This window comes from Cervus canadensis, chromosome 6 (assembly GCF_019320065.1).
Source record: "Cervus canadensis isolate Bull #8, Minnesota chromosome 6, ASM1932006v1, whole genome shotgun sequence".
Classification (NCBI taxonomy): Eukaryota; Metazoa; Chordata; class Mammalia; order Artiodactyla; family Cervidae; genus Cervus; species Cervus canadensis.
In genome coordinates, this window is record NC_057391.1 from 23483849 (window position 1) to 23504150 (window position 20302).

Here is a 20302-nt window from a genome sequence, read left to right on the forward strand (position 1 = left end):
CTCTTTGTGATTCTAGTGGTGGCTCTGGAGGGAAGGCCTGATACCATGGTCAGTAGTGGTCTGTGGCTCTTGCCCATTCTCAAGATCAGAGCTTAGAGGAGAGGTGAGGGGACTTTATAGGTGTCAAACCACAAACTACCTCTCTTTTGTCTTGGCTTCAGGCTTAGGACTCTTGTTTCTCTCTTCCTCTTCTTCTCAAGGAATGTTTCCCTGACTTTAGGGACAGAAGCCCAAGACAGCTAAGCAAGGGTGCCATGGGAAGGAAATCAAAACTAGAACACAGTGATGAGAGCCCTTAAAAATTCTGGAACTACTAAAGAGCTGTGAAAGGGTGATTCTCTGAAGGAACACACAAGCGGTGAAACTGCAGAGGGAGGATGGATGTTAAGCTTTAGAGAGCACTCCTCTAACGGGGAACAGTTAGAGTGGGAGACACCATCTTTCTACAGAGATTTTAGGACTAAAGTGGAAAGTGTGAGTCAATTCTGACCAGAGGCCAGGGGTGTGGTCAGGGTAAACAGTACCCAGAGCATTGTAAGTCACAACATAACCTTCTCTTCTCACCAACATTAGAATTTTCCTCCAACTGGATGAATATACAGTAAAAATAGAATGCTTCCTTCCTGTTTTTTCACTTTCAATGAATCTAAAGAAAGTAACTCAGGGACTTTCCTGGCGGTACAGTGGATAAAAGTCTGCCTGCCAATGCAGGGAAACATGGGTTCAATCCCTGGTCTGGGAAGATCCCACTTGCTGTGAAGCAACTAAGCTTGTGCGCCACAAGTACTGAGTCCGTAGAGCCCACACACCACAACTGAAACTGCTGAAGCCCACACACCACAACTCTTGAAGCCAGTGAGCTCTAGGGCCTGAGAGCCACAACTAATAAGCCTCTGTGCTGCAACTGCTGAAGCCCACGAGTCTAGAGCCTGTGCTCTGCAACAAGACAAGCCACCGCAATGAGAAGCCCGCACACCGCAACTGGAGAGTAGCCCCCGCACTCTCCGCTAGAGAGTTAGAGAAAGCCTTCACACAGCAGTGAAGACCCTGCACAGCCAAATAAATAAATCTGTGTGTTAGCTGCTCAGTCGTGTTTGACTCCTTGCGACCCCATGGACTGCAGCCCTCCAGGCTCCTGTGTCCATAGGATTTCCTAGGCAAGGATACTGGAGTGGGTTGCCATTTCCTTCTCCAGGGGATCTTCCCGACCCAGGGATTGAACCTGGGCCTCCTGCATTGCAGGCAGATTCTTTACCATCTGAGCCACCAGGGAAGCCAAATAAATGAATAAAGTTACCACCTCCACTCCCAGTCTGTGGAGATTATTAAAGACACCAGTTGTCAATTATTTCCTTTTTTATTTCAGTTTTCGTTGTTACTTTTTTTAATATAATTTTATCTATTTAAACATTAATTATTTATTTAAATAAAGTTATATAAAAAAAGTAACTCACAACAAAAACTGAAATAAAAAAGGAAATAATTGACAACTGGTGTTTTTAAGCATCTTCACAGACTGGGGTGGGGGTGGGTGTCACCCCTGTCTGTATCCATTTTTGCTTCACCTTTGCTAGTAATCATGGGCTTCTCCCTCAGGTTGCGGGCTGGGGTGGGGTGGGGAAATGTGAGGGTATCTGGCTGATTGGCACACTCATGTTACCAACCCACCCCAATTAGCTGTTTCTTACTCTATCACCCAGAGCAAGGAGCAAGGGACCATTTCCTCTGGCAAGACATTGGAAAACTGTCCTTTGGGGGAGGGGTGAAATGGCATGAATTGCCTCATAAGAATTAGTTCAGAGCTCTTTGGTTTTTGTTCCTGGGTGTGTCTTGTTCACATGTATTGTTCTCTGACTGGCCTCCCACCTGACTCTGAGGTATTCACTGAGTACTGTTCAGTATGCTGTTCCCCATCTCCCTTTTTCCATACAGCAGCAATATCTAAACCCAACCCTTAGCTCATAAGCAAAGGAAAGGAGGGGAGCTCCCAAGGATTACTTCAAAGAATTATTTATTTTTTGGTCACTCCACGAGACTTGTGGAATCTGTTCCCTGAGCAGGGATTGAACCCGGGCTATGGCAGTGAAAGTAACCACTAGATCCCCAGGGAACTCTCCCAGAGAATCATTTATTGGTGCAAAAATCGAAAGCTGGCTCAAAGTGGGAAGGAAGTTGGAGGTTTCATTCTTCTGTTTCAGATTTTTTTTTCCTGTTTAAATATGTAAAAAACAGATCGCGTGGAGAAGACGGGTGAGGAAGAGACACAGAAAGAAGACTTGAGAAGATTTGAAAACTATTTGTATAAATTCTCTTGTGATTATTCCAACTAGTTTCTCCTCTTATCCACTCTTCCAACCTGTATATCTTCGCTCTGATTTTTATATTTCAACTCTCATGATTCTAATTTTCTTCAGTTACAATCTATCTTTCAAGGCTGAGTGAATCAGGGTTCACTCCTGAATCCGGCTTCTAGTCACCAGGCCCAAGTTAACTCAGCTCTCCCTCCTGTCCTATAGTTCTTATTCCATTCTTCCTCATTTCTAGCTCATTCAGAAATCACACTCATCTTCTGCTCCCTTAGAGCCCTTTCTGGCTCCTTGCTGGGGATTCAGAGCTTTTGAAAACGATCAGGATTGTTCCTTTTCTTCATCCCAGTGTCTCTCTCTGTGGCATTCCCCAGCTCTATTCCAGCTCTTGATACAATATGGTTCAAACTAAAGATGGTTCCTGGTTGGTAAGAATCTTGAGAAAGGAAAAGGAAATGGACTTTGGAAGGATGGCTGAAAGCAGAGGAGGAGAAGGGAAATCTAAAGGCCCGTGGGTTGGGAGGAAGCAAAAAAATGCATGACCCACTCACGCTTGAAATCTCCAGCCTCCGCTCATTGTCATCAAATGCTGATAGCATCAGTGACCCAGAAACATATGGAGAGCCCCAGAGTCTAATGAACTCCTCCTTGAGCTTCCTTTCTAGTCATACAAATCCTCAGTACCAGAAAGAGCTAACTTCCACATAACCGTGTCCCTTCCAAAGTCCTGGAAAGATCACTGGAGTCGAAGGCAGCAGAGAATCGATGGTGTGTGGAATGTCTTCTCTTTGCCCTTCCAGAGTTCTTTAGGACCTGTGCCTCACAAGGCTGACCTACGCGCAATCACCTGTAGACATTTTTGTCCTTGGTTTCTGTTTGGGTATGGCCAATAGGAGACGCTGGCAGCAGGCCACAGGGTAGAAAGAGAGTGAGGATATTCCTCTAACTTCCTCCTGGTCCCTGCAGGTTGGTTGCTTCCCTGTACCAAGGCCACAGCTCTTATTGGACTGCCCTCTAGTTTCTGGTTGCTACTCCCTCTGTTCAGCCCAGGTAACAGCATTGTTATTACTCAGCCCCAAGGAATTGCACCATCCCTTGTTGCTCTGTCTAAACCCTGCCCACACCTTTCTATATACTCCCTTTATTAAGCTTGTCTCACTTATCCAAAGTGCTCTCTGCTTTCTTATGAAACCCTAACGTGGAAGATGGGGAGGGAAAGGTAAGGTAGGAGAAGAAAAGCTACATCTTGAGTTTTTCTTAGAATCACAGAAACACAGGTTTGAAGCCCAGTTAGCTACCAAGTTATTTAACTTTTCTAGTACTTCCCTTGACTTACCATAGGGATAATATTTACCTGGTACCGTTGGGAAGGTGAGATAATATATGTGAAGGCAATAGAACAGTGCCAGATGCTCAGCATAGAAATTCTATTATTACTACATTGGAGTGTATTCCATGTGAGTGCAATTAATACTGAAGGGAAAACAAAATAGGATGATGCTTCAGGGAAATTATTTCCCTTGTCAGACATTTTTATTTAGCTTTGCCCGAGGCTTGCCTTCTCAACTGATCCCTGTGAGTGTAAGCTGGGTTGGTGCGGAGGTTTGTGTATCTTAATTTATGGGAAGGGGAAGGGGAATGGGACAGGAGATAGACTGAGACAAGAATGAAAGTCAGGAGACCTTGTCTGTGTTAAGGCCAGTTAAATACCAAAAATATGAGAAGGAGCAAACTGGTGAGCAGTTGAGTGCACAGCGCACACCTTCTCTTTCCCTATTTCTCCACGAAGTCTGATACATTCCTCCATCCCATGCGTCAGTGGCTGGGCAACAGTCATCTGTCCCCCTTGGTTTTAGATAATGTATATGTCCTTAGCAGCTCTTGAGAGAAGCAACACAAGTTGCTTGTGTTAAGCAACTTGTTAAGAGTTACTCAAACTGAAAGGCAAATGGTCTAGAAAGGAGGGGCTGCAGCCATAGTGGCAGGTAAGGCAGGCAGAAAGAAAGTCACTAAGTTATGGGGTGAGCCCAGTAATCACCCCAGACATCTGTCTGGCATCTCTCTCTCTCTCCAAACACACTGCTTCTTAATCCCTCAGCTAGAAGGCTGCTGGAAGGAGACAGAGACTCCAGGAAGAGCAAGAGTGTCCCTGAAGCCACATGGGGCTCAGCATGAAACAGAGGAAGCATATGGAAATAGCTTCCATTTAGTTTTATCTCAAGAATCCGTTGGATACTTTGTGGGAGGCTGATAACAGGCACTGGGAGTAGGGTGGGTGTGGATAGCATAGGAGAAAAATCTAGATCCCTAAGCCTCTTCTCTCTGAATGTGGGAGCTCTGGCTCAGTTTCTCAAATCTGTGCGTAAGGAGGCTTCCTAGGTGGCGCCAGTGGTAAACCACGCTCCTGCCAATGAAGGAGATGTAAGAGATGCAGGTTCAATCCCTGGGTTGGGAAGATCCCCTGGAGGAGGGCATGGCAAACTACTCCTGTATTCTTGCCTGGAGAACCTCCATGGACAGAGGAGCCTGGTGGGCTGCGGTCCACAGGGTTGCAAAGAGTCGGACATGACTGAAGTGACTTACACACACACACACACACACACACACACACAGAGACACACACACACACACACACGTGCATAAGGTGGTCGTGAGTTGTTGGAATTTCAGTAATGCTCCCATATCTGGAGGGGCTGGGCCTGCAACTGACAGAATGAATGACTGGGGGCCCAATTCCAGAAAACAAGACCGTGTCCCACACTCACCCTTCCCGCTCGCCACTCCACCACCTCCTGACCAGGCACTTCCTAGGCAACCCAGAGAAATGAAGCACAGCATAGCTGAAGGGGAAGGACAAAATGACATTTTATTACATATAACAGCATAAACGGGACAAGAGTCAAATCCTCTCATTTATAAGCACTCAACCAAAACAACTTTTTCTCAGTCCTGTATGAGAAATGGCATCTCACGTGGTGAAAAGTTGGGGTCCAGTTTACGGCATAATGCCTAGTAAATGTCACTGTGTCTCAGGGAAGAAATGTCAGAGGGTGAAGGCATTTGAGCAGCTTCTCCTGGGGGTAGGTAGGTCATCTTGGGTCCATCAGAAAAGTCAGGAATCTCTCAGGCCCACAAGGCAATGACAGCCATAAAAGCAAAACCAGCAGCTACACAGCTCCACTTGGCCAGAGGGGCTTCAGGACTTGCGAGTTCCCGGGGCAGAATTTCCAGGAAGGTGACATATAGGAATGTACCAGCTGCCATGCCTTCTAACACAGCCTGAGCCAAACCTTGTCCAGCTTTAGAGTCTCCTTGAGGCACAGCCAGCCCCACGGCGAGGCCCAGGGGGGACATGAGAGCTAAAGACAGAATGGAGAGCATGGCCCAGCGTGATTCAGTGCCTACCTGCACCAGCCGCAGTCCCACGCCAAACACTACAATCCCCTTGTGAGCAAGGACAGCAAGACAGAGCTGCACCGTAGAAGCGACTGTGAGCTGCAGCCCCACAGCGAGACCTTCAAACACGGAGTGAAAGGAGAGAGAGAGCAAGAGGATGAGGGCCCGAAAGGGACCCCGTGAAGGGGAGGGGAGAAGTCCATGGCTGTGAGGTTCAAGCTCATGAGCTGTCCCCAGTTCCTGCACTTCGGGTGTCTCAGCAGCCCCCGGACAGCACTGCAATGCCAGCGACTCCAAAAAGAAGACAAGGAAGAAGCCCAGGGAGATGATGAGCTCTCCGTAGGGATAGTCCATCTGGGTGGGAACAGAAAGAGGGGTTGTGAGATGGGAAAGTGAGCTGTTTGTGCTCAATCATTCACAACTCTTTGTGATCCTCTGGACTGCAGCCCGCCAGGTTCCATGGGATTTTCCAGGCAAGGATACTGGAGTGGGCTGCCATCTCCTTCTCCAGGGGTTCTTCCCCACCCAGGGATCGAACTCGGGTCTCCCGCATTGATGGTGGTTTCTTTACTTCTGAGCCCTGGGGGAAGTAAGGAAGGGAAGAAATTGCACAGGATTGGGACTGGGCTGAAGAGAATGGGAAGTGTGGTAACAGAACATACAAAAGGGGAACGAAGCCAAGAGGAGACATGGACGTTTGACCACAAGAAAACCTGAGGAAATAAGCGAAAGAATATCAATAGGGTTAGAAATACGGGGAAATGATAGGAAGCATATCAAAGGGTCCAGAGAAAGAATGGAAGGTTAAACAAGAGTTCTCTCTGGGTTTCATAAGCCCAGAAGGATTGAGTGGCTCCACCTTTCCTTGCCAACAACAGTGCTAGAGCTGAGGGGTAGGAGGAATTCTTAGAATTCCACACATAAATCCTCTCAAAAAGGTCTGGGCATGAAAGCAATCTCTGGTTCTCCTTACTGTCCAGGTAAGGGCTGGTGGGAGACACTTACATAAGCTGAATCAGCACCATCATCAGAATGCCCCTCACTCTTTGTCCTGTTCTAGGGAGAAAAAAGCACAAATTAGATGAGGGAAAGCAGCTCAGCTTCCTGTTCTGTGCCATTGGCTCTACCACTTTCCTTCAAAGCCAGTCTGACCTGTTTCCATCACTCCACACAAGAGCCGTCATCTTCCTTGTCGTTCCTTCTGTCCTTGGCTTTGTCACTTTTCCCCCTTTCTTCCCCTGGTTCTGTTCATCATTCTGGCCTCACGGCCTGGTAGGTCTGCCGCTCACCTGTATCACCAAGTTCTGGATCTCTGATTTAATTCCCTCCAAGGCTTCAGCGGTCATGTGCATGAACCCCGCTCCCAGGAAAACGCCAGCAGACGTGCAGCCCAGGAAACTGAGGACCCGGCGGTGACAACCTAATTCAAAGCAGGAGTTACAACCCAGTTGGCAGAGAGGAGATAAGAAGAAGGTGACTAAGGAGCCACGGGCAGCACTCAATGTCCGAAGACTGGGGATGATGAGAGAATCAGAGCAAGATATCAGGACAGGGTGACAAGGCTGAAGTCAGACTTAGGTCATGGGGACAAAGATGTGACAGGGCTGTACCTGTGGCTGTAGCAGTCTGGAACCATTTGAAGCAGATGGGAATAAGGCCACAGACCAGAGTGAGCACCAGCAGGGCAAATAGGCAGCCAATTTTTGCTCCTAGTAGTGGCTCCATTCTTGTGGTACAGGGTTAGTTGAGGCCTCAGAAAGACAAATGGAGTTATAGTCTTTGGAGCAGGAGGGGTGTCTCAGGTGGTCAGAGCTGGTGTTCACTCTCCTGCTTCAGGAGACTATTGCAGATCCTCTCTCTGGATGCCTCTTCTTGCGTAGCCTCACATAGGAAGCTTGCCCAGCCCGTTTCTCACCCTTCCCCTACATGCAGGCCCCTCCCCTGGCTGACGCCTTCCTGAGTTTAGAAACCAGAAACTCCAGACTCCCTGCCAGGCATGGCCTGGTGCAGTGTCTTCTCCTCCTCTTCATTGCCGGGACTAATCCAGGGGCTGTTGAGTCTTAGTTCTGGCCTGGGGCTGTTCTAATCCAGAGTGTCTTTAGTAGCTCTCCCCAGCTGTTCTGTCCTGGGGACAATCTGATCCTGCCTCACTCAGGACATTTGAGCTAAGCCTTCCATACCCTGTCTACTCCACCTCAAGTCCTTTAGGTTGCTCTGTTGAAACCTGAACTGCATCCTTTCAAAGGGGATTTGGGGCTACTTGGGATAAGGAGGTGGGGCTGGCAAGTGGAGCTGCCACCACCCTGTGAGAACTAGTACAGGAGGGGACTCTCCTATCCTGTCACTCCAGAGAAATAGCTCCAGGCATGGAAATGTCTACAAGGAAGTTGAGATTTCTAGTATGACAACACTGATGCTGTTAGAACTTTTGACTAGGCCTTTTTCCTGATATAAATTATAGAAGAGGGACTGAGAATTTTAAGATGAAGAAAGTTGCTCTAGTTCTGAAACAGCAAGGCCTAGGGGAAAACAGAAACGAACCACATATACTGAAGGCTCCTGCCTGGACATGTAGAGATGGAGATGGAAGATTGAGGCCTGAGGGGAACCGACTCTTGAGGCAAACGTGTATGAGGTTAACTCTGAGGAAGCTGAGAAAGTTGAAAGGGAAGAAGGCAGAAAAAAATAGAAGCCAAGCAGCTGTTGACTCCCCTGTTCAGGTGGCCTGGCTAACAACCCTGAGACCTCTTGAGCCAGTTCTCAGGAAGCTGGGGGTGACTTTCCCCATCCCCCCTCCTCCCATTATTTGGTGGAAGCAGGATTCTTCCAGGACAGGATGAGCTGGAGACTTGTGGGGGGACCACTGAAAATCTGAGGATTCTCTTCATTATAGGATAGGCCATGACAACAGACCTCTATACCTTTTAAGAAATCGCAAGATTCATTTCCATTCTTTGAAAACCTTTATTATTAAACCTTCAAGTGAACCCAGGTATACAGGGCTACTGTTGCTGAAACTCGTCTCTGTTCATCAGAGTGAACGGAAACATAAAGAAAGAATTTGAGGTGAAGTATAAAAGAGTAGTTGTTTTATTGTGCCAGGTAAAGGAGGCCACTGCAGGTCAATGTCCTATAGACTGTGCCCTCCCTAGAGAGAGAACAGCAAGGGGGTCTTATAGTTTGAGGGTGGAAACCAGGACCATAGATAAGGATCAGGGTAGATCAAGCTTGCATTCTTCACTTCCGGAAATTTTCAAAATTGTCAAAGTTGGTTAGGTGCTCCTGGGACTGATTCTGGTGGTCCTTGAGATGATCACACCATGCATGACCTTCTTTCTGGAATGAATGATGCTCACAAGGGAAGGGAGTGTCAGGGAGCGTTTTCTTGGAGAAGTAAACACCAGGTGCACCATACAATTCTAGCTAGAAGGCAATCATCTGAGAAGTGCAATTAGGAAAGAAAAGCAGCTGCGAGAGGATGGCCGAGTGAGTTGGAAGAATAAGGCTGACTATGATGGAGGATATTTGAACTAGCTTTTTTGCCATTAACAGTACTAGCACTCCCATCCTGGACCAGGTAGCTTCCACCTCGGCCTTCGTCAAGAGAGAAGAAAACACTTGTCACACATCTGTGTCAACTCTCAGGGGCATCTTGAGCAGGGGATGGAGGAAGTTCCGATGGTGTGATCACAGGTAAAAGATCTCCCCAGGAACTGACCCGGGCACAGCGATACAAATCCCTACAGAAAAGAGAGGGTCAATGTGGGCTGCAGAGTCTTGCCACCTCCCACTAATTCTGGCCATACCCCCACACCTGCCATGTCTGCGGGCTGTGATCACGGCATGCTGCATCCGTCCATCTGGACAGCACAGGTGACAGTGCACATGGCGGGGCCGTCTAAGAACAGGCTGAGTGATGCGGGGCCAGCGCGTGGCCTCCTCTGGAGATCCTCGGGCAAGGATTACCAAGGACAACTTTTCTTCCTTTGGCTTCTTGTTCTAAGACAAGGATACAGAGATGGCTTGCAGGAAAAGATGAGGGAAAAAAATTTCTTCAAACCTCATTCCTGTGACTCTTCACATATTCTATAAGTCATATACATTCAGACCCTAAAATCTCCAAGCATTCTCTGAAGTTCCCAAATCCTCCTGTCTCTGAATCTCTTTCACTGTGCTTTCCCAGGCTATTTTCTCCCCACCACAGTATTCCCAGAGTACATACCCAGCTGAAGGGGATGGGATGGTAGGCCTGGGAAAAGCTACAGGCCAGGGGCTTAGAGGCTGTCAACTGGGGACATGGAAGTTCATGGGGACACTGTGAAGACAAAGATGAGGTAAGACAAAAGAACCGCATATCGTAAAACCCAGAAACTACAAGTAAGAGAGCCAAGAAGGGCCAGGGCTAAGGGAGCACAGAGCAGATGAAGGGCAGGCCCGCGGAATCACTGAGGAGGAGGCTGGACAGGGACTCAAGAGTGGCTGGTGGCTAGCCCTCTTTTCCTGGCCAGCCCCGAGTTCAGATCTTTGCTTGCTGGGAAAGGCAGAAGTAATACTCACTGGGGCAAAGACAAAACCAGGTCGAGGGTCCAAAGGTGACTTTTCTTTTCCCTGAAATCAAAGGAAATAAAAAAAAATTTAGGCTGGGCAGAGGGGTCTGTTCTAACTCAATGTCTGCACTCAATAAATTGAGGACTCCTCTAACATTCAATTCTGGTAATTATTAACTATGTTCTTTGAATTAAGCTGGCTGTTTCTCTAATACTCCAAACAAAGAACTTTCTCTTTGCAGCAGGAGAAAGGCAGAAACTTGGCACATGGTATGGTGCTCTCCCTTGTCAGTAACCTTCACTCTCAAAAAAAATTCCATCTCAAGACAATGAAATTTGCAATTATACACTGGTTCATATGGTCCTAAACTGGTTCTTAGCTCAGAAGTGCCCTGGATCAGGGGCTGGCAAAAATAAAAAATTTTAAAAGTCCAGAGACTAGACAAAATTTGTTTCCTACTGCTATCTGTATGGTGAAAATAGCCACAGGCAACAGACCTATAGCCACAGACACATGGTTACAGATGCACAAATAAGCACGGCTCATATAAAAACAGGTGGCAGGCTGGATCTGAGCCATAGGCTGGAGTTTGCCAACTACTACCCTATATCATAATGACTTCATGTGCTTACTATCTTCAGAGTCATCCTTATTGCTATATGCCAGTCCCTTCAGTTTTCAGGAGAGTGCCAAGAACCGGTGAGAATAAGCGGGGAAAGGAGGGTAAGGTGAAAGAAGGCGAAAGAACCTTACATTAAGGACCAGGTCCCTGGCGTCCATGAGAAGGGAGTGCCCAGCTTTTGTTCCATTCTCTACCAATACCTGATTACAAAAGGGGAAAGTAAGAAGCCTTGAATTACATGAAAACATAAATGTCGGTAGCTCCGTAAGAGCATTCCCAAATAGAGTAGGGATTTTAAATGAAACGGGTATTACATATATGATGCAGATGGAGACCTGAAAAGAGGGACAAAGGGATCTGTGTAGGAGGAAAATGGTTAAAAATGAAGACAAGCTCCAATGGGGATAAGGAAAGGCATGAAACAAACCCGTGAAGCCGCTTAAAAACTTGAGGGGAAAGGGGCTTCCACTTACCAGAAAACGACCTGTCTTGCGCCACAAGGTTTGGACCACATCAGTGCGGTCGGCCTTGCTGGGCAGTTCACTCAGGGAAAAGGCTGCGACCACCACATCGAATTGTACCTGGTGCACAAGACAAGGAAAATGACCGACCTGACATCTCCCTCTTTCAAAGAGTACAACAAAGGCCTATCCCACTAAATTTCTTCTGCTTTCTTTTACTTTCTAACATTCAATGCTAGGTTGTAAAGCCAGGGCCACAGTTTTCCATCTGCATACTCCACATCTGGCATACTTTAAACACTGCCACTTGCCTTGGGTGATACAGGTAGAAACTGTCTGAAAAAGACACCTGGAACACAAGGCATCCCAGATCCTGAACCACCTGTGGAGGAAAGTAGAAATGTGGCAACTATGAGTGTAGGTATAAACTGAAGGGACAAAACGCTAGCTGAGGGTGAGATGCAACAGAGTAGACAACTATTAAAAAAAAGGGCAGGGGGAATATTGGGTCATTTGTCCTGTTCTTCTTACCCTACCCATCCACAGTCCAACAAAGGCCTCCAGCATCTTCAACAGGGTCATTGCATCAGACTCATCTTTAACTTTCAGGCCTCGCCTCTATCCCCCAATAAAACACCCTTTCTGGTACTCCTTTGATTTGTAAATGCCTTCAACTTTGGAAAAGCCCTTCCTTACATTTTGTCCTCACCTTTCAGTAGCTTTTCTGCCAATTCCAACATGGCAGCTGAGCTGTCCACACACATATACTCACGTAGGCTCTGGCCCCAAGTACTATGAGCAGCCCTAAAGTCGCAAAAAATAAATCATCAGTTCTCATGACAAAGTTATTCCTACAAAAGACCCCTCTGCCCCTAACCTAACCTTGGGGAAACAGAGTGCTATGTTAAAATAGTTGGAAAAACGAGCAATCTTATTTTCTTGTTTCATCTACAACTCTTAAGAAGACTCAAAAACTACTTGAACACACACAAAATAATCTTGATGATACATAAATCCCTGTCCGAGATCAAATTCCTTTCCTTTTTTTATCCTTCTAAACATGGGTTTTTTTCACTTGACATATTCTTTAAGTTCTGATCCTAATTTATGTAACTTCTCATGCCTTGTCTAATCTGAGGGAAGAAACACATCAGTTCCCAATTTTCCTCTTCTTCCTTTGGTTCTCCAGTCTCTTGATATTGACATGGTATAAGCTAGCTCTAGCTCTCTCGAGTTAGAACTGACAGAGAAAGATACTCACCAGGTGACAGAGCCAGTACCCGAGCCAAAGTCCATCAGGGTTTGTGGCTGGAACTCTGGAAGTCGAGCTTGGATCTGAAGAAATATTCAATACCCCACAGTGGGGAAGACAGACACTTATTTAGGGTCTTGGTAAACATGAATTAGGGGACTGCAACAGAGGAAATGAGACATGAATGTCTTTTAAGATTCAATATAAATGCCTTACATTTAAGGCAATGTAAATGCTTACATGTAAGCTCTTAAAACAGTGATTCTAAACCTTTTTTGGGTCAAAAATTCCTTTCAGAGGATAAAGAAAACCTCTTGAAAAAAATGCACATGTAATGTCCCAAGAATCCTGCCCCAGAAGATTACTTTATGAAAAAGGGAACTGATAGTAAAAGTTTCTGGTTGGAAGTTGAGGGAATTTTACCTCATGGAAAGCTCTGGAGACTGCTGCAAAGCCACCATCCAGTCTTGCTGCCATATACACCAGGCTCAGTCCCTCATTGTAGCTGCCAGAAAAAGCAGACATACCACTGGGAATTAACCTCTATCCTGCAGCTACCCTCCAGACTTTTAGGAAATGAAATCTTTGTAAAGGGCTCTTCCAGCTCAATCCTTTCACTGCTCTACACAGACAAGCCTTAGGAAGGCTTACAAACCAGACTGCTTTTTCAAACACTACATGGTGTAATTGTACTTCCCCAACTCCTTCTCAAAAGGCAAACTTTGCCTTCTTCTGCAGCCCTTCTCGTCTCCCTTACCTCAGTTTTTGCCAATGATAGGTAGTTCTGCGCAAGGCACGCAGGACTTCTTCTTGATGTTTCTCCATCTGACATGAGTCTGGGGTGAGAACAAGGACTGGAAGTAAGGACCTAGGAAGAACAGGGCTCAGATACAATATTGCCGGGAGCCAGCACACCATACCCATGACAAGGCCTTAAGGGAGAAAACCTGACGGGCAAGGCGGATCAGGTTTTCAAGGATTCCAAAAAGGCTAGCTCACGAGATCCCACCCATGACAAGGTCATGGGGAGAAAGCCTGACGGGCAAGGCGGATCAGGCTTTCAGGGATTCCAAAAAGCTGCCCCAAAGCTGCCCCCGGCTCTCACCTTAAAGATGCTGTTTTTCTGATGCCTGCCTCAATGGATTATTCCCCAATTTTTTTGATATAGGCAGGAAGGCCTTTTTTGATTTCTTCCCATATAAGAATTAATTTAAAATTTTAATCAATAAGTATTTTAGGTGGTGGTATTTTATGAGATTATTTAGGGTGAGAGGAGTGTCTTAATTTGAGCTCCTTTGCTGGTAGTTTGTTAGTTAAATGCATTTATGCCTTTGGTATTATTATGCATGATTGCTTATGATATTTTAATTATAGAATAGTATAAAGAATTTAATTATATAAAAGCCCTAATAGATATAGAGCATTTTTGAGGGATGAAGGAGTTTAATTAAAATATATAAGAAAAGTTATTATAAAAGTGGTTATTGGGTTAACGTTTGCTTGCTGTGTTTTTGCTTTTAGTGTGCTAAGGTTGTGCTATGGTAATCATTGTTAATATAGTTATAAATCTAGAAAAATAAGAGCTTAGCCCTAGTATTGTAACAATGAAATAGTTGTTAATTATTAGCCAGGAGTACTAGGCAGAGGCCGTCTTATTAGAGCCACAGAGTCTGTATGGGGTAAAACTTTTAGATAAATTTAACTGACAACTTTTGCAGAAGAACTGATGTTGGTATTAACAGGGTCATATTTTTATTATGTTGTGACATGCTGTCCTGTTGCCCTATGAGACTGTAACTTTTCTGTTAAGGTCACCACAGAAACAGAAAACAGGCCTATATTCACCTGACTTACATAAAATGTTAATAAGTCCTAAGGCCAAAAGATAATGTGTAAAGATTTATTATAGAAACAAAACACAGAAAGCATCTTGTTCTTCCCTAAGGACAAACTGACGTAATGTAAACTAACCCTGTATAGACATGAGTGAGCATCTTGTATCCTGGATACACTCTGAGTGAGGGTATAAAAACTGCTGTCAAAAAATAAAGACAGACTTGGCCCTATCAAGGCTGGTCTCATGTGTCTCCTATCACTCACCGACGCCGTTCAGCCTAAGGGAACCCTCTGGATCCTGCTGGGGCTGGACCCCGGCACAATATCTGAATTTACTGCCTGCCATTCCCCACCAATTGCCACATGGAAAATGCTTAAGAGAGAAGCCAAACTAGAGAAAAGTTTCAGGTAAGAATAATAATGACCAACACCACCACCATAGAATATCAAATAATATATTGCCTCTAACAGCAGTTCATTCAATTCAACCAACTCTGTCTCACAGGTTTTATTCTGTATTAAAGCCAAGTGTAATAAAAAGTTAAAGGATAGGATAAAGGCAGTACTTTGTAGATTTCTTCACTTCCCCCAAATTTAATAATGTGATGTCTCCAAAGTTCCTATAGGAAGGAAAGGGGCTTGAAAAACTTGTCTTATAATTGTGTTCAGTTCAGTACTATTTTACCTACGGAGTGCCTACTACAAACCAGGTACTACAAGAAGTTCAGGGAATACAAGATAAACAAAAGGCAGGCCTCTTAATAGCAAGGAACTCACAATCATGAAAATAACTTGACAAACTAATTCTCCTTTCCCTGTAGTACTGGAGAGAGACTTTGTTTTACCTGAACAAAAACTTAGACGGTCTTAATCCAGTGAACTTGGGGAAAAAAACAAAGATCTAAATTACAACAGGAGACTGAAGCACTCACTAAAGCCCTGAGTGCAACCTCTGAAATTACTTATCGTCTTTTAGAAAGGCAACATTATGAATAACTGCTCTGGTCAGAACGTCAAATAAAAAATTGCAGTATCTATTTAAGAGGCTGCAGAATTATTACTTGCTCTTCATTTCCCTCTGCTCTTTCTATTTGGCTTACTCTTTATTTTTAAGACCTACCTGCGTTTTCCAGGATTTTTTTCTCAAGAAGAACTGCCCGTCTTTGTAGCTCCTCTGGCTCTACAGGTAAATGCCGGCTCCAGAGATAATTGGTTAGTACTTGCACCTGCTTCTCCATATTGGGCATCGCGCCCTCTACGGACCAAAGATGCAAAGAGGAATCACTTGTACGTAGGGCCCAATCTCCGCTTCTGGAGCTTCCATTTCCCACCTTTACTCACCAAGCAGCAGTAACTGCGCGGCGTCAGCCAATGCTTGCGGCAGCCGCACGCATGACAGCTGCAGGATGCCAGGGTGCCGGCGATGGGGCCTCTTCCCCAGGAAATCGGACTTGTTATCCACGTGGGATACGCCGGGCACGAGGGTAGCAAGCGCCTGCAGAAAAAGAAAAGCTAATGGGGGGCACAGAGGATGGCCGCGGGCACTGGCTAACGGAGGAACTGGCGAAAGCGCACCTCCTCGGAGAGAAGCCGTTCTTGAGATCCACAGCCTCTTTTGAAAGCGGGGAAAATAGGTACTCACTCGGAACTGGGGAGCTATTCCAAAGCTGCGGCGCCATCTGCCTATTTTCAGCAGATACCGCGACCCTCTTGCGGTCGCCATGGCGCCAGCGGTGAACCGGAACCGGAAACTTAGGTGCAGTGTCTGTCACTCTCACTAGCGGCGGCGAACATCCTCCGCGAAAATCGGCGCCGGGCAGAAACAGCCAATGCGGAGAACGAGTGCTTGCTAGTAGCCAATAAACAATCGGTCTGTAAATCGCCTTGAAGACCGTTTGTGCACCACAATGCCGGCGTAGCCAGCCGGAAGCTAGGTGACTTCCACGCTGCGTTGTGATTTGTCTCCGCCTCCAGAAATCGGAGGGGCGGGGTTAGGTAGTTATGGGCTGGCCCTATGCTGGGTTCCCTAGAAACGCGTCACAGGACGGCAAAGAATTTTTGTTTGTATTAACTACCAGTGTTCTTTGTTTTACCTTCTGGAGAACACTGAAGTCTTGGAGTTTTTACCTCCTGTGTGAAATGGAGAGACTGCAGTAATGGGAAGATGAACAAGGAAAGCCAGATTTAGGGACCAAATTGATGGAATAATAGATAATAGATTTAATGTTTCTTACTTGTTAGTTTCTCTTAATATTAAACCAGTACTTTTAAACCAGGTAACTAGCTACCATAAGAACATTATGTGACAGGGAGTGTGACAAGCGCTGTTGTATGATACTACCCTATTTAGTCCCCATAATTCTAAAGGATAGATTATTTAAACCCCATTTTGCACCCAAGGAAAGTGAAAGTTCAGGTGGCTAAATATTAGGCTTGAGATTCAAGAGCTTGTTAGGTGAGAGTAAGTTCTAAACCTTGGCAATCTAAGTCTGATCTTCACCTTTAAACATATGCTCTACTGGTAGTATTGGTACTTAGAATGCAAGTTAGCAAGTGCCAATTTGTCAAGTGCCAATGACAAATTGGTACTTGCCATCTTGGGGCTTCCCTGGTAGCTCAGTTGGTAAAGAATCTTCCTGTGATACAGGAGACCTGGGTTCAATTCCTGGGTTGGGAAGATACCCTGGAGAAGGAAATGGCAACCCACTCCAGTATTCTTGCCTGGAGAATCCCATGGACAGAGGAGCCTGGCAGGCTACTGTCCATGGGGTCCCAAGAGTCGGACACGACTTAGCGACTAAACCACCACCACCATCTACATCTATAAGGATTAAATCATGACCTATTGTAGCTGCTGACCTGAAAGGATTTCAGAGTGGAGATCAGGAATGAGGCACTCTGTGCTCTGGGAAAAACTGGCAGAAAAGTCCTTAATATATTTTCAGGAGATGATTGTTATGAGCTCAATTTTTGCATCTTCTCGTATCTAGAAAAGCAACATCTTTCATGGTGATGCCTGCTCCTCATAACTAGCAGTAACCTTCACATGACTAGCAGCAACCGTCTGCAAAAATTTGTGCTTGATTGCGTGTATTCCCCCTCCTTCACCAAAATCACACATGTACGGATCTTGCCCCGTGCCTCTTCAGAACAGTTTCTCAGAGCTATCTGAAATGCTGGTTCCTGGCCTCTAAGTTCTCATTTTGCCCCCAAATATAAGTTAATTCACAACTCATCACAACTCTTCAGTCTGCAATGCAGGTCTGACCTCTGTGAAAGTGGGAGGGAAAGAAAACAGGTTGGATAGGCACAGTTCTAAAAAGGTTCAGCCAGGCTAATGGAGAGTCTTTGAGCTCAAGGTGGCTATCAGAGAAGCTGTGCTTCCCGAGAAATAGGCCTGACTTAGTATCAGAGCTACACTCAGTCATTGTCTGAGAGCAGCCCATAAGAAGCGTAGCAGATTCACAGGCTGGCAGTTGGGGTCATCAGTTAATTATGATTGCCACAGCAGGAGATCTGAGTAGTGCATTTTCACACTTGCCCTAGAACCACACAGATTTACTTCGACAGATAGGTTCAAGAGACGATTCCTTCAAGCTTTGTATGGGACTCCGTTTTTGAAGAGAAATTTAGAAGAAGGCGGGTGAAAATACAGTCACTGTTACTGCGGTTGATTTCAGGGCTGCAACTGGCAGCTATCCTCTCCTTCCTTTACATTCATTCTCATTCCCCCCTTACCCTCAGCTGTCATAGTGGCTTGTCTGGTATTAGGACCCAAACCCTCTATCCTGAATGGTCCAAACCCTTGATAGTCATATGCTTCTCCAGCTGACATTGTAGTACATATACACTCACACTTACATGGGAATGCTGGGAAGCACCCAAGTAGATCACTTGGGTTCTACATGAATTCTTCTCTGCTCTCATTGTGTAAAAAAGAGTTCTACCTCTTCCTTCTAATTAGTGTTACTTAGCTCTGACAGTACGGTAACTCCTCATCTTCTGCTCCCTAGACCTAAGAAATCCAAAGTGTCTTGGCAGCAGCTGTAGATTGTAGTTCAGTGAGACCCTTGATATATCCCTTGACAAGAGTGCATCCTCTTCGGGGACCTGAACCTTTGACTTGACAGAACCCAGCGTTAGAGAGATGAAAGCATGAAATTTCCATGGGTCAGAAAGAGTGATGGTAAGGGAAACCCTTCCTTCTTCTACTCCTTGGTTATCAGACGTATGTAATCATCTTATTGGGGTATCATTTAGAGTTTTCTGATTCAATAAGTACACTGCATCCTGAAGGATGGTACCCTATCTTTTCAGAATGTTCCCTCCAAGCTGTTGTTTCAGCTGTGCCCTTAGAAAGCCAGCCTGTAGCTTTCCCCTCTCCTCCCCTCCCTTCCTCTTTCCTTCCCTTCCTTTTCCTTTCCTTCCCTTGTCAGCAGAGTCGGACACAACTTAGCCACTAAGCAATAACAAATACTGATGCTGAGCAGGGCCCTATGGGACTCCTGGGTAGAAAGCCTTTCTGTGTCCCCCATTTCTTTGATTATAGGAAATAGCCTTCATTCAGCCTCCATGAACTTCCCTGAGTTCCAATGGCCAGATTCAGCAGTTACTAATTAGGGAAGGGAGAAGATGCAAGACAAGGGAGAAATAGTCAAGAGAAACAGTAGTGCAGCCTTGGGGCAGGGTCCTGGTTCCCCATCAGAGGATGCACACAATAATTTCTTTGAATTGTTTTGCAGATACTGAAACCCTCTCCCTGGGTAATAGGGAGACGTTTATAGTTAACTATCAACAATGGTATGTTGCCCAGATAAGAAGCAGGTAGACCTCAGACCAGTTGAAACTGGAAGGCTGATGCTGTTGACACATCCTTACCTTACTACCAACCCATTAGAAGAATGCAAACCTGTCACTGCTTTGATCCTTATCACCTACTTGACTGTAAGTCTTCTCCCTATTCCCCAGGGAGGAGGGCACAGTTCTTGAGGTGCTAACCTACTGTGTTCCCTCTTTGCCTGGCAAGGAAATAAAGCCACTCTATCTTTTTTCTGTATAACTCTATCTCTGTATTTCTGTTTGACATCCGTGCATGGAGAGCCAAGATTTTGGCATCAGTACCAATTAATGCCTCGCATTAGTCCTTTGCTTTCCTTTAGAAGTAAGTGATATTGTTGAAATAACTTCGAAAGAAATTAGGGGAGTTCTTATGAACTATGATTAAAAATAGTATGTAGTAGTTTAGCTACTTCTCCTTGGTTATAACCCTCTGCATCTTTGATTTTACTTATCAAGCCAGTAGAGCCACCTGGTGATGACTGCACTAACTTTTCATCTTATGATGTATGACTTCTGTTTTCCCCAGATTTGATAAATAATTTATCCTCACACAATTCTCTGAAGCAGGCCACATAGGAGGTCTCAAGCCATAGTCTTGATGCCAAAGGCAGTGTCATTCTTCCTCTTGCACTGTCGCTGGTTATGATGGTAATGAAAGTGGGAGCTCACTGCAATATTTAATTGCCTCAATAGAAGGATTTTCTTTTCTTAGTTAAAATATGCCCCCACTGAATTAGTTTGAGAAATATCCAAGATGTGTGGGTAAACTGAGTGAAACCCTGTGGGGCTCCTAGGCCTGGAGGCATTTTCTGTCTCCCATTTCTTGTAGGCAAGATTCCAGCCCCATGTCTTCCTTGAGTTCCAAATAGCAGATTCAAACAATTGCTAACCAGAGGAGAAGCAGTCAAGAAACCCCCTGAAGCCATGTTAACAGGACCAGAGATGCTGGTCTCAAGATTAGGAGACTGACCATTTGAGACAAGATTAAGGGAGTGCAGGCCCTTGTTGTTCAGTCGCTGAGTTGTGTCCATCTCTGTGAAAC

General features: G+C 45.5%; 2 protein-coding genes across 11 annotated transcripts; both read right to left on the reverse strand.

Annotated features, from left to right (window-relative positions):
- Positions 1 to 5147: 5147 nt before the first annotated feature.
- Positions 5148 to 8503, reverse strand: SLC39A2 (solute carrier family 39 member 2). Of its 7 annotated transcripts, none has more exons than XM_043471319.1 (4): positions 7313 to 8503; positions 6992 to 7122; positions 6708 to 6758; positions 5148 to 6056 (listed from the first exon to the last, which is right to left on the reverse strand). In XM_043471319.1, the coding sequence occupies exons 1-4, from the start codon at positions 7425 to 7427 to the stop codon at positions 5430 to 5432; spliced, it is 924 nt and encodes a 307-aa protein (XP_043327254.1). In that variant the 5' UTR covers positions 7428 to 8503; the 3' UTR covers positions 5148 to 5429. The 7 variants fall into 7 exon arrangements, 3 of the variants coding, with proteins under 3 accessions (XP_043327254.1, XP_043327255.1, XP_043327256.1); XM_043471320.1 differs by having other exon boundaries at positions 5435 to 5665; XR_006269971.1 differs by having other exon boundaries at positions 5582 to 5665; positions 6855 to 7122.
- Positions 8504 to 8646: 143 nt separating this feature from the next.
- Positions 8647 to 16374, reverse strand: METTL17 (methyltransferase like 17). 4 transcript variants are annotated; one of them, XM_043471315.1, is made up of 14 exons: positions 16064 to 16373; positions 15763 to 15916; positions 15542 to 15676; positions 13343 to 13421; positions 13009 to 13090; positions 12595 to 12668; positions 12043 to 12137; positions 11645 to 11715; positions 11346 to 11453; positions 11004 to 11072; positions 10260 to 10310; positions 9925 to 10017; positions 9521 to 9701; positions 8647 to 9442 (listed from the first exon to the last, which is right to left on the reverse strand). In XM_043471315.1, the coding sequence occupies exons 1-14, from the start codon at positions 16142 to 16144 to the stop codon at positions 9390 to 9392; spliced, it is 1326 nt and encodes a 441-aa protein (XP_043327250.1). In that variant the 5' UTR covers positions 16145 to 16373; the 3' UTR covers positions 8647 to 9389. The 4 variants fall into 4 exon arrangements, with proteins under 4 accessions (XP_043327250.1, XP_043327249.1, XP_043327253.1 ...); XM_043471314.1 differs by having other exon boundaries at positions 9517 to 9701; positions 16064 to 16372; XM_043471318.1 differs by having other exon boundaries at positions 9517 to 9701; positions 15997 to 16124.
- Positions 16375 to 20302: the final 3928 nt, after the last annotated feature.

Excerpts from the sequence above, each read along its gene's own strand:
- SLC39A2 (XM_043471319.1), bottom strand. The coding sequence starts at position 7,427 with ATGGAGCCACTACTAGGAGCAAAAATTGGCTGCCTATTTGCCCTGCTG. Across the intron at positions 7,123-7,312 it reads CCAGACTGCTACAGCCACAG|GTTGTCACCGCCGGGTCCTC; the intron begins GTACAGCCCTGT and ends GCTTTGAATTAG. Across the intron at positions 6,759-6,991 it reads TCCAGAACTTGGTGATACAG|AACAGGACAAAGAGTGAGGG; the intron begins GTGAGCGGCAGA and ends TTTTCTCCCTAG.
- METTL17 (XM_043471314.1), bottom strand. The coding sequence starts at position 16,144 with ATGGCGACCGCAAGAGGGTCGCGGTATCTGCTGAAAATAGGCAGATGG. Across the intron at positions 11,716-12,042 it reads GGCAGAAAAGCTACTGAAAG|GTGGTTCAGGATCTGGGATG; the intron begins GTGAGGACAAAA and ends TTTCCTCCACAG. Across the intron at positions 10,311-11,003 it reads CCAGGGACCTGGTCCTTAAT|GGAAAAGAAAAGTCACCTTT; the intron begins GTAAGGTTCTTT and ends CTTTGATTTCAG.